The following is a 13,597-nucleotide window of genomic DNA, read 5'->3' on the forward strand; positions in this document are numbered from 1 at the left end:
CGTTCCATCCCCGAGTAGGTCTTCTAGAGGCATCAGAGACAACCATTGTTTATGGATGCTGAGAAAATCACGAGAATCCCGTGGTGGAGCAAAGGTGGCAGGCCGTGTGATACCTGCCCTCGTCCTGTCACCTGTCAGCACCTTCTCGGTTCACCCAGGTGTGCACGGTTTCCCTCATTAGAATGTTTCACCCCCACCTAAAAAAAAAACCAAGCTCTGAAAGGACCACCTTTGCCCATGAGACTTATGATGACCCTGTGTGACCTGCTGGATGCCTGTTCAGAATAAAGGTTCTGTGGCATTATTTAATCACCTAATATCAAAGTGCAGAGGCCAGAATGGTCTGAGAACAATCACAAGTCTTGTGAGAAACAGTGGAACGTATTTTGCATTCAATTTTGTAATCAGCCGAGGCCCAACCAGGAGAACAGATGTCAAGGATCAGATCCGTCAACTTATATCAAGTGGCTTCTCAAAATGAATGGGCTGTTTTATCTCCTGTTTGGGTCAGAGTCAGAGAGAAATTCCAGGTACACAAGATTTACATAATTTTTAGCCAGGGTGAACATTCTCATACAAACCAGTGAAATCCAGAGTGTTGGGTATCTTCTAAGAATTTAACACGTAAGGCTCCTAACAAGGTATCGGTTACTGGGAGTTTGGGTTAACTACACGAGATCCCCCGATAACAGAGGTAAAAAGTGAAAATTATTAACTTTTCACAGTCTACTTACGGTTGATCGTGCACCACGGCATGGAAACTGATAAAAGTTGCAATGATACAGGCTCAGTGTCTTCACCCTGTACTTTATTTTGTAGTTGTCATATATATCTACGTGTTTTGGATCCCAAACTATTTTATTTATTTGTTTGTTTGTTTGTTTGTTTTATGGGGGGTGGGGGAGAGGAGCAGAGCGGGACAGAGAGAGAGAGAGAGGGAGAGAGAGAACCTCAAGCAGGCTCGATCCCACGGCGCTGGGATCATGACTTGAGCCGAAATCAAGAGTCAGACTCTCAACCAACTGAGCCCCCCAGGTGCCCCTTTTTAAAATTAATTACTTTACTAATAGTTTTGGGGAGTACCTGGGGAGCTCAGTCCGTTGAGCGTCCAACTCTTGATTTCACGGTTCATGAGTTCAAGCCCTGTGTCAGGCTCTATGCTGACAGAGAGGTGCCTGCTTGGGATTCTCTCTTTCTCCCCCCCTCTCTCTGCCCCTCTCTGGTTCTCTCTCTCTCTCTCTCTCCCTCCCCCACCCCCAAATAAACATTAAAAAGATATTTATAATTTTGGCTTTAAATGCTCCTGAACTTTAGGGGCGCCTGGGTGGCTCAGTCGGTTAAGTGACCGACTTCAGCTCAGGTCACGATGTCACGTTCCGTGAGTTCGAGCCCCGCGTCGGGCTCTGGGCTGACGGCTCAGAGCCTGGAGCCTGCTTCTGGTTCTGTGTCTCCCTCTCTCTCTGCCCCTCCCCCGTTCATGCTCTGTCTCTCTGTGTCTCAAAATAAATAAACATTAAAAAAAATTTAAAAAAATAAAATAAAATAAATGCTCCTGCACTTTAAAGAAATTAAGAGGAAAAAAAAAACCAGTATTTTATATTTACCAACATAATTTCCATTTCCAGGGCTCCTCACCACTTTCTGAAGATGTGTGATTTCATCTGGGGTCATTTATCCTTAGCCTGAAGCCCTCCTTTAACCTCTCTTGTAGGCAAGCCTATTGGCAACACATTCTCTTAGTTTTTACTCCGCCGAAATTGTGTCTTTCCTCCCATTCTTGGAGAATAGTTTCATCGGATACGGGTTCAGTGGAATTATGGCTTGGTGATGTTCCCCTGTGAGGATGTTCCACGGTAGACGCTTGAATGTTCTTTAGCTTCCCAACTTTCCACAGACAAGAAACAGGTTGGCAGAGAAAACTATTCATCTACAGACGTGGACATTTCCGATGGAAAAGGACGGATGATTCAGAGACCGGAGCCCGAAGCTTGGAGGGTGGGGCTGAGAGTCACGACGAACCGCTTGCAGGGATGCTAGACAAGCCACACTCCCTGCTCCCAGAGTCTGAGACAGTAGTAGCAGGTGCCCGGCTGGATTTCAGAACTGCTACAGACCAGCGACTGCTATGTGGGGTGACTGATGACAGGTGTCCTGTCCCTTCCTGTCGCCGTGTGTGTTGGGTGGGCAGGGTGAACTCTCGTCCCTAGTTCCTCAGGTCGAGAGCAACCATGCCCGTGCAGCCTCGACAGCACTTGAATCTGACTTAGTTGACAAGATCCTGGAGGTCAAGTCTGGCTGATGGCGTCACCGGATGAGGCTTTGGAAGTAGAGGCACGCCTTGCCACGTGCTTACAGCGTTTGCTTCCTTTCTGAACTTTCCCCCCTGAAGTGAATGGTTGCTTTCGTTGGTGGTGTTCACTCCTTTTGTGCCTACCCACACTCCCCAACTCCCCACGAGGTTAACCCCACGAGGGACGAGGTCAGTTTCCTCCTCTCCTTTTCCGCCGCATCCCTCCCCGAGACGCCCGTGGTCCTCCTCTCTGGGACATCGCTTTCGGCTGTCATCCTCGGAATTCTGTTCGCCTTTCTCCCGGTTTGTGCTCCCTGTCCTGGGTCCCCCGTCTTCTTCTTCCTCAGTTTCCGTCTTGTTTTGCTGGGCCACGTCCTTCCGTAGTTGCGGCGGACCGAGAAGCCCGCGAGGCGGTAAAGCGACGACGTCGGCATTCCTGTCGCTTGTGTCAGGACTTGGGGCACAGCTGTCACTCTGACATCTCCCTTCACTGCTCTTCTGCGTTTCAGGTCTGTGTCCACGGGCCGCGTGTCCTGACTTCCTGGTGTGTTCCTTCTACAGTCAGAGAACATCTTTCCTCCAGGGGCTGCCCAAGAACAGTGCATGGGGGCTGAATTTTCTGAGACATCCTGGGTCTGAAAATGTCTTTTTTGTTACTCTCACGCTTACTGACAGTGTGATGGCCTCTGCTTCTCACCGACCCGCATCTTTCTCTCTCGTTCCTTTCTGTTAACAGACTCTGTCCTGTGGCCACATGGTGGCCATGTGACCAGCCTGGGGACTGGAGGGCGGAGTGGCGCATCCTAGGGGTGAGGATGCACTCAGCCTGGCTCCCAGAGCATCGCAGAAAGTTCCCATGAACTGGGTCCCACCAACCGGGACCAAAGGTCCCATGAACCAACATCCTCTGTGTCCCATGGATCTAAGCTGGCTTCCTGTCTCCTGTTTTGGAAAGAAATCCACACGACTACAGATATGCTCCCAGCCAGTCACTGCTGAACTTCCTGCCACCTTTTCTTTTGGATGTTGTTGCTATTGTCTCAAAACTTAATTTTTTTTTTCTTTTTTCTTTGAGTTTCTTTATCGTGAGAGAGACAGCGCGAGTGGCGGAGGGGCAGGGAGAGAATGCCAAGCACTGTGGTCAGTATGCAGAGCCCGACTTGGGGCTGGGACTCACCAACCAGTGAGAGCGTGACCTGAGCCAAAATCAAGAGTCCGTCACTTAACTCACTGAGCCACACAGGCGCCCCAAAACTTAAAATGTTTTCATCATTATTATACTTTCTACCAATCTTGATGCCTGCCCTTTTATTATTTTTTATTACAGTTTTTTAACGTTTATTTATTTTTGAAAGACAGAGTGTGAGTGGGGGTGGGGCAGAGGGAGAGGGAGAGGGAGACGCGGAATCCGAAACAGGCTCCAGGCTCCGAGCTGTCAGCACAGGGCCCGACGCGAGGCTCGAACCCCCGCACCGTGAGATCGTGACCCGATCTCACGACTTTACTGCTTTTTCTGTTGAAACATTGAGGCTGTTCTTCTTGGAATAGCCTGCCGGCAGTGAAGTCATCGAATCGAAGGGAATCGCTATTTTGAAAAGCCGAAACCGCAGACCGACACCCCGACTCACGAACGAGCTGCGCCCACCCGCGGCCCACTTCCGCGCAGCCCTGACGAACAGCATTCCTCCGCCACCTGCCAAGTCGGCACCGGAGAGCTGGCCTCTCCCGGTGCCGGCGTGGCTTTGATTTGCATTCACCTGATGAACGAGCCCGGACCTTTCTCAGTAAAGCCTATTAGTCACATTGGTCTCCGTTTGGAAACACTTTCCACCGCTTACGATTAGGCATTTTTGCCTTTAAATTATGCCTCGTCGTCTCCTCCGCACCGAGCTGTGTGTGTTTCGTTTGCCTCGATGTCCCCCACAGCTGGAACGGTGTCGGGCACCGCGTGCGCTCAGAAAATACTTGCGCCATGAATGAACGAATTGGGGGTGACGCCCCCCCCCCGCCCCCCAAGGGCCGCGGGGGTACTGAAGCGGAGAACTCGCGGCGGGGTCCCGCGCCGCAGCCCGCGGCCACCAGGGGGCAGGCCCGCGCCAACCGGCAGCGCCCGGCGGGCGGAGCCGGGGACCGGGGTGCGGGAGCCAGGGGCGCGGGGGCGCCGGGGTGCCGCACACCCAGCGCGCCCCCAGCCGGCGACCCCGGCCCCCGCTCGCTCCCAGTCCACGCACGTGCCCGCTGCGCAGGCGGGGAAACGGAGGCAGGGCTCCACCTGCCGCCCGGCGTCATCCTCCCCCCCCCCCCCGCGCCTCCCCCCTCCTCCGGCCGAGCCTGGTCGGGGGTGCTGACCCCGTGGCACGGGCCGGGAGTGGCAGCCCCAGCCCCGACTCCGGCTCTGACGTCAGCCCCGTGCTCCAAATAACTTCCCCCGGAGCCGCTTCCGCCGCTGCCGCACGTCCCGGAGCCCGGCCCGCCGCGCCCAGGGCAGGGGCGCCCGCAGACGCTCTTCCCTGCCAGGCCTTCCCAGAAGCCGCTTCCGCCCCGCCCGCCCTGGCCGGAGGGTGCCAGGAAGACCCCCGCCCACCGCCCGCACGGCAGGAGGGTGCAGCCCCGGAGAGGGGACGGGGGGTCGGGGCCACTCTGGGGCGCGTCTCGCCCCGGGAAAGCACCCGTGAGCGCTGGCTGGGGTCAGCTAGGGAGGGATACTTCTCCCACGTCCCGATTCCCCACCCGCTTTGTTCCACAAGCGCGGTGACCTGGACTTTTCCGCGTCCCCTTCCCTGTAAGCGTAAGCCACAGGCCTGGACTGTTTTGTTCACTGAGGCCCTGATACGAAGTAGGTGCTCAACAAATCCATGGCTGAACAAATGAATGAACGAAATCAGGGAAGGTCTGGAAGGCAGACTGTTGTCGGCTTATGTGGGGCCCGTGGTCAGCTGGGGGTGTCTGGTCAGTTATGGTTGGAATCCCAGGCCACAAGCAACCAAATGGGGCAGACACACCCTGGCCCCAAGACCCTAAGGTATTCTAGGGTGAGGGGTCTGGTCCCTTGTGGTTCAGGGACCGGTCTAGAGGAGATTGCGTTCTGGGGCCCCTCCTTCCGGAGAGGAGCTGGATGGGCCGGGCCGACAGGTCAGGCGGCATAGCCAAGCTGACACTCACCTCCAGCATAAAACCCCACTTCATGGAGCCCTGCACCTTGAGCTGGTGCTCACAGACCTCCCATCGCCACTGCCCCCTGCACCTGGTGCCCCAGCCAGGCTGAGAGGATGAGGCGGCTGCCAGCCGTGGCCCTGCTCCTGCTGCCGCTGTGGTTTGGTGAGTACTGGATGTTGCAGGAAGTCATCCCCCCTCCTGCCTGGAGGGGCCCCCTCTGATCTGCCTGGAGCTCCAGCCAAGTCGCCTACTCCAGGGTCAGACCTGGGGCTGCAGTCCAAGCCTCCCCTTCCTGCCCCAGCCGGGGTCCTGGGTCCAGATGTCCCACTGCGAGGAGGGGAGTGGGGAAGGCAGGAGAGGGGTGTGGGCACAGGTCCCAGAGGACCCTGAGGCCGAAACGTGGGAGGGGCTCTCCTCCCCCTGCCCCCACCTTGTCTCTGGTGCTTGGGGGCCCAGCTCTCGGTTTGCTGCTTCTGCTTCTTCTATTCTCAGCCTCTTTCCATCCCCCAGAGAAAGACGTGGGGCTGCCTGTGTGCAGCCTCGGAACTCCAGGCCACTGGGCTCCAAAGCCTCAGGTCACCATCTACTGGGCCGGGGCGGGGAAGGGTGGCCGAGCTGCCGCCTGAGCCCGGGAGCCCCAGGAGGCCGGTGGGGGCTCACTGGGGAGTGGGGGGCTAGGGGTGCAGGTTCTTGCTCTCACCAGACAGGGAGAGTATGGGGAGGAACAAACATCCCTTTCCCCCCTCCCAATCCTCGGTCAGGGTCAGCAGGTGCCAGCCAGGGGCCCCCGCCTGCCTGGCCCCTTCCCACAGGGCGGGCTGCTCCCTGCCAGGGAAACCTTCCCGCATTCCTGGGCTAGCCCGGCCGGCCCCGTGCCACCTCACTTCCCTGTCCTGAGTTCACCTCCCAGGGCCGGGCCAGGTCATCCCAGGTGCAACTCAGCTGGGGCTCCAGGCTTCCTACCAGGGGTCAGAGGACACCGGGGTGGCACTTCAGTGGGGAGGTCCCAGTCTCTCCAGGCTCCAGGGGGCTTCCCCACCCCTCACTGCGCGGCTGCCGCCTCCTGACTTCCTGGTACAAGGGTAACAATGTTCTTGGAGGGAGCCCGTCTTCAGTAAGGGTGTAATGCCGCGATTGCTCCTAATGGGTTGAGTAATCACGGTCATTGCCAAAGTGGAAACAGCAGCCTGCATCTGGCTCGCAAACAGTTGTGACCAGGAGTTGTGGACTCTTTCAAAGCCATCCTCACCTCCACCTCCTAGAACCTTCGGTCTCTCGCATCCTTACCAGCTGAGCCCCAAACAGCTACAGGAGCCTGGGGACCCTGGGCCCACGCGAGGGGCCTGACAGCTGGTGGCGCATCCAGCCCCAGACAGGGCGCCCACCCCGCAGAGCCCGGGGCCTTCACAGTACCCCTTCCTGGTCAGCCCTGCCCCCACAGCTGTTCTGTCTCTCTATACATTCCCTGAGCTCAGGCCCCCTGGATGGGCGCTCTGCCTGGACTGAGCTCCTGAGCCTATAGGTTAAGATGAGACTATGTCACTACCTCTGGGGCAAGGTGGGCAGAGCTCTGTGTGACCCGGCAGGAGGATGGAGAGCTCAGGAGAGGGAGCCAGGCTTCCTAGACAGACAATGCAAGGAAGGAGGGCTGCCCGGAGGAAGCGGCATTTCACTTAAGCCTTGATCTGGATTAGGACCTGTAGGATTCGGACTTGTAACTACCGGGAGGATAGGGCCTCCAGGCAGAGGGGGGTGGGTAGCAATCACTCAGAGGTCAGAAGCTTCAGCCTGTATGAGAAGCAGTTGCGTTAAGCTGGGTGGAGGAAGCCTGCAACAGCACGAGAGGGGGTCCGCCGGGGCACAGGAGCGCGTACTTGATCCTGGGTGTGGACCATGGATCAATCTGCCATGTATGGGAAGGGGGCTGACTGTGGCGGAGAACCAGAAGACCCTGGAAAACTCCCCCAGGGAGGGAATGAGCCTGAGGGAACGTTGGCGCCCATGGGGACAGGGGTGAATCGGAGCATCCTGCCGTCGGGCCTTAGGAAGAGCAGTGGGTCAGGTGTTCACAGTCTAATTAAATTCTATTAATAATATAGGTGAGGGGCTGCAGGGAACAGCCTTCCCAGGGAATATTTGTACTTTAAAAGGGCACCTGTTAACACACATCGGTGAATGGAGGGTCCAGGGTCGACTTCCTGTTCCCATCACTGGGCAGGCACCACTCTTGCCTCCACACGCCTGCCTGTGCCTGGTCAGGCCACCACCTGACCACCACTCTTGCCGTCCACCTCCTCCTGCCCCAGGCCCAGTCCCCTCCTGGCCCCTGCCCCCCCCCCAACCCCCGCCATACTTCATCCGCCAAGCCTCATTCCCCACAGTAGGGAGCGCCCCACTCAGACTGGAGTGGGGGTCCTTGTAAAAATCTCCAAGGTCACAACCATTTCCTGCCCCTGTAGCCCCTCCCCTCCATGGGATTGGCTACCTCTTCTGGTCAAAGGGTCAGTCTTAGCAACAACAGCTGCCACACCCTCTAGTCCCCCCCAAAAAAAACGATCCCGCAGGGAAAACGCTGAGGGCTGAAGTAGGAAGAAGCTGTCCTGAACCCCCCAACCCAGTTCTTGCCCCCAGTGAAGCAGATACTCTGGGGGCCCTGGGAGGCTGGCAGGTATTTCTGGCATGTTGCTGACATGGGGCTGGGGTCTCAAGTCTGGGGTGAGGTTCCTGTAAGGGCCAAGTAGTGGGCCCTGTGCCTGTGTCCAGAGACATGGGAGGTGATGGATCCTGGGGAGATGGGTCCCCGGAAAGTTTCTACTCTGACCCCTCTGCCTGATCCTTCACTGGGGCGGGGGAGCATGGCCCAGCGGCGTGTCTTAGGCTCCAACTGCACCACAGGAGGTGTTGGGTTTTTGGGGGTCTAGAATCTTGGGGGAACTGACCTGTGATGCTACTGGCTGGCTTCCCTCTAGTCCCCTGGAACCACAGACACCTGTGTGGCCGGGTGCCGGCTGGCTCACGTTGCAGCACTCCGTGGGTGTGAAGGTCACACAGCTCCAGCCTGCTCTGGGGGAAACTTCCAGACAGGGACAGGTGTAGGGTGTGGAGAGACAGACCCCAAGGAGCGGAAAAGAAGCCATGCTAGCCCCAGGCAGCAGAGCCAAGCCATGATGGGGGTCCCCTCACTGGCATCTCTCCCAGTCGGCTCCTGTGTGGCAAGGAGTTTGTCTGCCCTACAGACAAATCTGTCTGCAGATATGCTTTGGGCTTGTAAACATGGCAGGGCCCCTGACCTTTCTTGCCAGCTCCCCTGTGGACTGTCCTTCTGTGTCCTCAGGAGGCTGGGTGTGGAGCAGAGGAGGTGGGCAGGGGAGAAGCAGACCTGGGCTTTGACAAAGATGGCTGATCACCCCCTTTTTTCTCACCTCCAGGGACTCAGGGGGCCGAGGCGTCAAGCGGTAAGCATCCTAGGTCCCTGGATGGGGGGACAGGAGTGGGGGCTTTCCTGAGAGCTGCCAAGACTGGCCAGAGACTCATCCCACCCCTGGACACCCCCCCCCCCTCCAGAACGAGACCCAGAACCAGAGGGTGGGGCCTGGGGAATCCCAAAGTAAGGGAAAGCTGTAGCTCAGCAGAATTAGAGCCAAGACAGGAGTGGAGCAGGAGGGTCTGACCTGTAGATGGCACAAGGGCCCGCGGAGGCATGCATGGCACACAGAGAAGGAGGTCAGGGGAAAGTGAGAGCAGAGAACCCAAGGACACAGTCCGAAGACCATTCTGCTATAGCAATAGCAGAGCCCCCAGGGTCACCTCCCTGTGTGGGGCCCTTCCAACACCTGCTGTCCTCCCGGGAGCCCTTGTTTACCAGGCCCTGGGGTAAGACCCTTCCATGTGTTATCTGAACCCTCTCCACATCTCATGACCAGAGAGGGAGGTCTGATGTCACTGTTTCAGAGGTGAAGGGCAGGGGAACTTTCCCACAGCTGGGAGGGGTCTGCCTGTGTCAGAGGCTGACCGGGCACCCACGCCCCGAGGTCTCAGAGTGGGTCAAGGGCAAAGAGAGCTCTGGACTGGGCAGAAGATGAAAGACAGAGTGTGGGGTGGGGGTTGGGAACCAGAGGCGATGAAAGGGTCCCCAGCGAGCACTGCCCGGCCTTGTCCCCTAGTCTGCGGGCGTCCGAGGATGCTGAACCGGATGGTGGGTGGCCAGGACGCCCTGGAGGGCGAGTGGCCCTGGCAGGTCAGCATCCAGCGCAACGGAAGCCACTTCTGCGGGGGCAGCCTCATCACAGAGCGCTGGGTCCTCACCGCGGCGCACTGCTTTTCCAAGTGAGTCAGCCAGCCCCCACGCTCCCCGGCGCCTCGGGGCTCCAGCACCTCGGACAGCGCCGATGGTCTGCCCTCCCAGCGCGCGCCCGCGGTCCTGCCGGGAGGGGTCCACCCCCCACCCCTGGTGTCGCTAGCGAGGCGCTTTGCTAGGCCTGGGGCCCCGTCCCTGCAATGCTGGCAGGCTCATCCCACATCCTGGCCCTCCTCCCTGGCCCCCTCCCACACCTCCAATCCAGGACACTCCCCTGCCGACTGGGATTCCGGTTACAGATGAGTCCGCGGGCTGGAACAGAATGTCCCTTCCTCCTCCTCAGCCTAAGGTCACCCATACCACCCTACTATGAGCCACCTGGTCCCAGACCTTCAGGGTTCCCTGAGCATCTTGGCTCTTGCCTCACCGCAGGGCTGAAATTCTTTCGCAGCCTTGCATCTTACGTTCAGAAACGTGGGCTCAGAGCGAGTAGGTCGCTGGCCCAAGGCTCACGGGCACGGCCAGGCCCAGCCCCCAGATGTACCCTGTGGGTGACATCTCTTTCAACCCTTTCAGGTAGGGACTGTTACTGGCCCCATTTTACAGATGAGGAAACTGAGTCACAGAGAGCTTGCTAGGTTCCTTGCCCAAGGTCATCTGGCTGGCCAAGGGCGGAGCTGGGAATTAAAGTCAGGAATTAGCTGCTTCAGCTTCTACACCCTTAACCCCTCACCTCCCTACACGTCCTCATGGAGATGACGTTTTGAAGACAGTGTGCACAGTGGTCAGGCACTGGGGTGGGCCAGGAGGGAGGGACCTGCCGGAGGAGAAACAAGCCCAGCCCCTCCCTATTTTGATTCTCTATTAAACCTCCCCTCTCTTTTAAGCCCTAGAGGGGCGGTCTCACACCGGCTCTCTTTCCTTCCCATCAGCACCTCCGAGACATCCCTGTACCGGGTCCTGCTTGGGGTGCGGCAACTGGTGAAGCCAGGGCCCCACGCCGTGTACGCCCGGGTGAAGCGGGTCGAGAGTAACCCCCTGTACCAGGGCATGGCCTCCAGTGCTGACGTGGCCCTGGTGGAGCTGGAAGCACCGGTGACCTTCTCCAATTATATCCTCCCCGTGTGCATGCCTGACCCCTCGGTCGTCTTTGAGGCGGGCATGAACTGCTGGGTCACCGGTTGGGGCAGCCCCAGTGAGGAAGGTAAGGGCGCAGAGCCGGGAGAGAATGGGGGACATTCTGTTGATACTGGCACACGTGGATCTCTCCTCAGACGGGCGGAGGGGGTAAGGGAAAGCCACGGGGAGCGGGGAGACGGGGGACAGAAAGAGCCGAGGGCCATGGGGTCCTGGGTAAGACTGTGCACTGAACTGCAGGCTGATTCCCCCCCTCCCCAGACCGCCTGCCCAACCCGCGGGTCCTGCAGAAACTCGCTGTGCCCATCATCGACACACCCACGTGCAACTTGCTCTATAGCAAAGATGCCGAGTCGGGCTTCCAGCCCAAAACCATCAAGGACGACATGTTGTGTGCTGGCTTTGCCGAGGGCAAGAAGGACGCCTGCAAGGTAGGGGCTGCGGTGGGCCCTGCCGGGGCTGAAGGGCTGCTCCCTAGGCCCATGTTCAGCTGGGAGCCGGCCTGGCTGGGAGGAGGAGGCCCCCAGTAGGTGGGGCCACGGCCCAGACCAGAGCTTGGCATCCCTGCAGTGGGGTCCTGCAGAGGGGGGGGGGGGGAGGGTCCTCCCCTCCTGCATCCCAGCAGTGGGGTCCTACTCCCGGACCCCACCCAGCACAGTCGGCATACCGGTCTGCAGTGGGGCCCAGGAACCGGCACTTTCAACAAGCCCCTCCAAGGTTAAATCAGGGCAGTCTGGGGGTGCTAGAGAAATGGGCACCTCAGGCTATAAAGGGAAGGACCGGCCGGCGGGTAGCAGCGGTGGGGGTGCTGGGCAGGGACACTCCTACAGGAGCTGAGGAGAGGGACGAAGGGAGGAGTGTGTGTGCACCTGCAGAGGCAGGCTCTGGGGGCCACTGTAGGCTCTGACAAGGCCCCTGCTTCCCTCACAGGGCGACTCGGGCGGCCCGCTCGTGTGCCTGGTGGCCCAGTCATGGCTGCAGGCTGGGGTGATCAGTTGGGGCGAGGGCTGCGCCCGCCGGAACCGCCCAGGTGTCTACATCCGGGTCACCTCCCACTACGACTGGATCCATCGGATCATTCCAGAATTACAGTTCCAACAGGCTAGGTCGGGTGGCCAGAAGCGGGGGCCCCGGGACCAGCAGCCCCTCGCTCTGAACTCTGCGCCCTGCCTGGCGGCCCATGTGGCCCTCTTGGTCCTTGTGGCCCTGCTCACCCTCCTCTGAGCCCTGGGGCCCATGGTGTACATTTGTAAATAGCGCTCCCGTTCTTTCCTGTCAAATACCCGGTTATTTTTTATTTATGTTCATCCTCCAATAAAAACAAAACCCAACCTCAGTGCCGGCTGCCCTTTGGTCCCTCAGGGGAGGGAGATGGGTTGAGGCACACTGGACACCTGTCCCTGGACCCCCTCACAGGCAGCTCCCCTGCTCCCACCACTGCCTCAGCGTCTTTGCCAACATGGTCCTCACCATGAGAATCATTGAGGGGCGCCCCTGGGGGCAGCAACAGATACCAGCAGGAAATATGGAGCCCAGTGGAGGGTCCTAAAGGAGGTAGGCTAGGTGGGCCTTGGGAGATCACGGCCCCCCCAACTGCCTGTCTCAATCACCCCAAGTCCACCCACTGCAAGGGCAGTCAGAGCTGTGCCAGGTATCACACAGGAGGCCTGGCCATTCCAGGGCAGGGACATCAGCAGGACAGGCCCTCCTGCCCAAGCCCAGGCCCGACCCCACTTCCTTCCTCCTACAGGACCCAGGGTTCAGGCCGCACGAGCTGGGGTCGTCAGTGCTTTTGTGCACGACCCCCGGGAGCTCAGAAGTGAGCCAGAACCCCTCACCAGCCCCCAGGACTCTGCAGCCCACCCCTCCTTCCGGGCTGCCCTCTTGTGGCCTATCACCACCAGGAATCCGGCACAAAAGGTCTCCAGAGCTTGGGTCCCCTGCCGGCTCCGGCCCTGCTCAGGCCCGCCCCAGGCTGCCCTGGGGAGACAGCCTCAAGTTAGCAGCCCGGCCCAGGTGCGTCCACAGCAGGGCCCCCTGGTAGCCAGATGGTCAGCTCCCTCACGTGGGCCGATTCCTGAAAGGTACCTGCACTTGCCTGTGAGCTCGGCGGCCATCGGCTGAACGGGACTCCTAGGAAGGCAGGGCCAGGTGTCCTGCTGCCCTGCGCACACACGTGCACACTCACGCAGATGCGCACACAACCCCCTGCAGACATACCAGTGTGCACACCCAAGCACGTGCATGCACACCCGCTTGCTGGCGCACACACTGGGACGGCTTGCCTGGGCCTGGTGCAGGGAAGAAAGCAGACCTGGGTATTTATGGAATGAATCAATAACCACTTAGCAAGCACCTGCTGGGGACCGGCCCTGGGGACAGAGTGGGAACAAACACCAATCCCCCTCCGTGCTCCACTTTGTCTGGGCGCGTCCCTGCTGAGCAGCAGGAAGGATGAGGAGAGGCTCCGGCAGGGCTCCCACAGCCCCCACCTCCCTGCCGGCTGCTCAGTGGCCCTCTAGGGACCAGGGCATTTGCGAGCTCCTTCTCCAGAGCAGATGGGCTACACATCCCTCGGGGAGGAGCAGCAGGTGCACTGAGGTCCCAGCAGGGTTGGGGCGACAGGAACTAGGCTGTAGGTGTCCTGAGGGCGGCCCTAGGGACGAGGTCTGGGTCGTCCTGGCTGGGGGCAGGGGCTGGCCTGCGTCCTGCAGCCC

General features: G+C 59.2%; 1 protein-coding gene across 1 annotated transcript; it reads left to right on the forward strand.

The window, feature by feature from the left end:
* Positions 1 to 4,831: 4,831 nt before the first annotated feature.
* PRSS27 (serine protease 27) lies at positions 4,832 to 12,216 on the forward strand. The gene is made up of 6 exons (XM_045462350.1): positions 4,832 to 5,608; positions 8,875 to 8,901; positions 9,610 to 9,772; positions 10,676 to 10,947; positions 11,142 to 11,311; positions 11,811 to 12,216. The coding sequence occupies exons 1-6, from the start codon at positions 5,560 to 5,562 to the stop codon at positions 12,102 to 12,104; spliced, it is 975 nt and encodes a 324-aa protein (XP_045318306.1). The 5' UTR covers positions 4,832 to 5,559; the 3' UTR covers positions 12,105 to 12,216.
* Positions 12,217 to 13,597: the final 1,381 nt, after the last annotated feature.

This window comes from Leopardus geoffroyi, chromosome E3 (genome assembly GCF_018350155.1).
Source record: "Leopardus geoffroyi isolate Oge1 chromosome E3, O.geoffroyi_Oge1_pat1.0, whole genome shotgun sequence".
Classification (NCBI taxonomy): domain Eukaryota; kingdom Metazoa; phylum Chordata; class Mammalia; order Carnivora; family Felidae; genus Leopardus; species Leopardus geoffroyi.

Bases quoted from the DNA above. Each gene is read 5' to 3' on its own strand.
- PRSS27 (XM_045462350.1), top strand. From the start codon at position 5,560: ATGAGGCGGCTGCCAGCCGTGGCCCTGCTCCTGCTGCCGCTGTGGTTT. The intron at 8,902-9,609 runs GTAAGCATCCTA...CTTGTCCCCTAG, and splicing joins GGGGGCCGAGGCGTCAAGCG to TCTGCGGGCGTCCGAGGATG. The intron at 9,773-10,675 runs GTGAGTCAGCCA...CCTTCCCATCAG, and splicing joins GCGGCGCACTGCTTTTCCAA to CACCTCCGAGACATCCCTGT.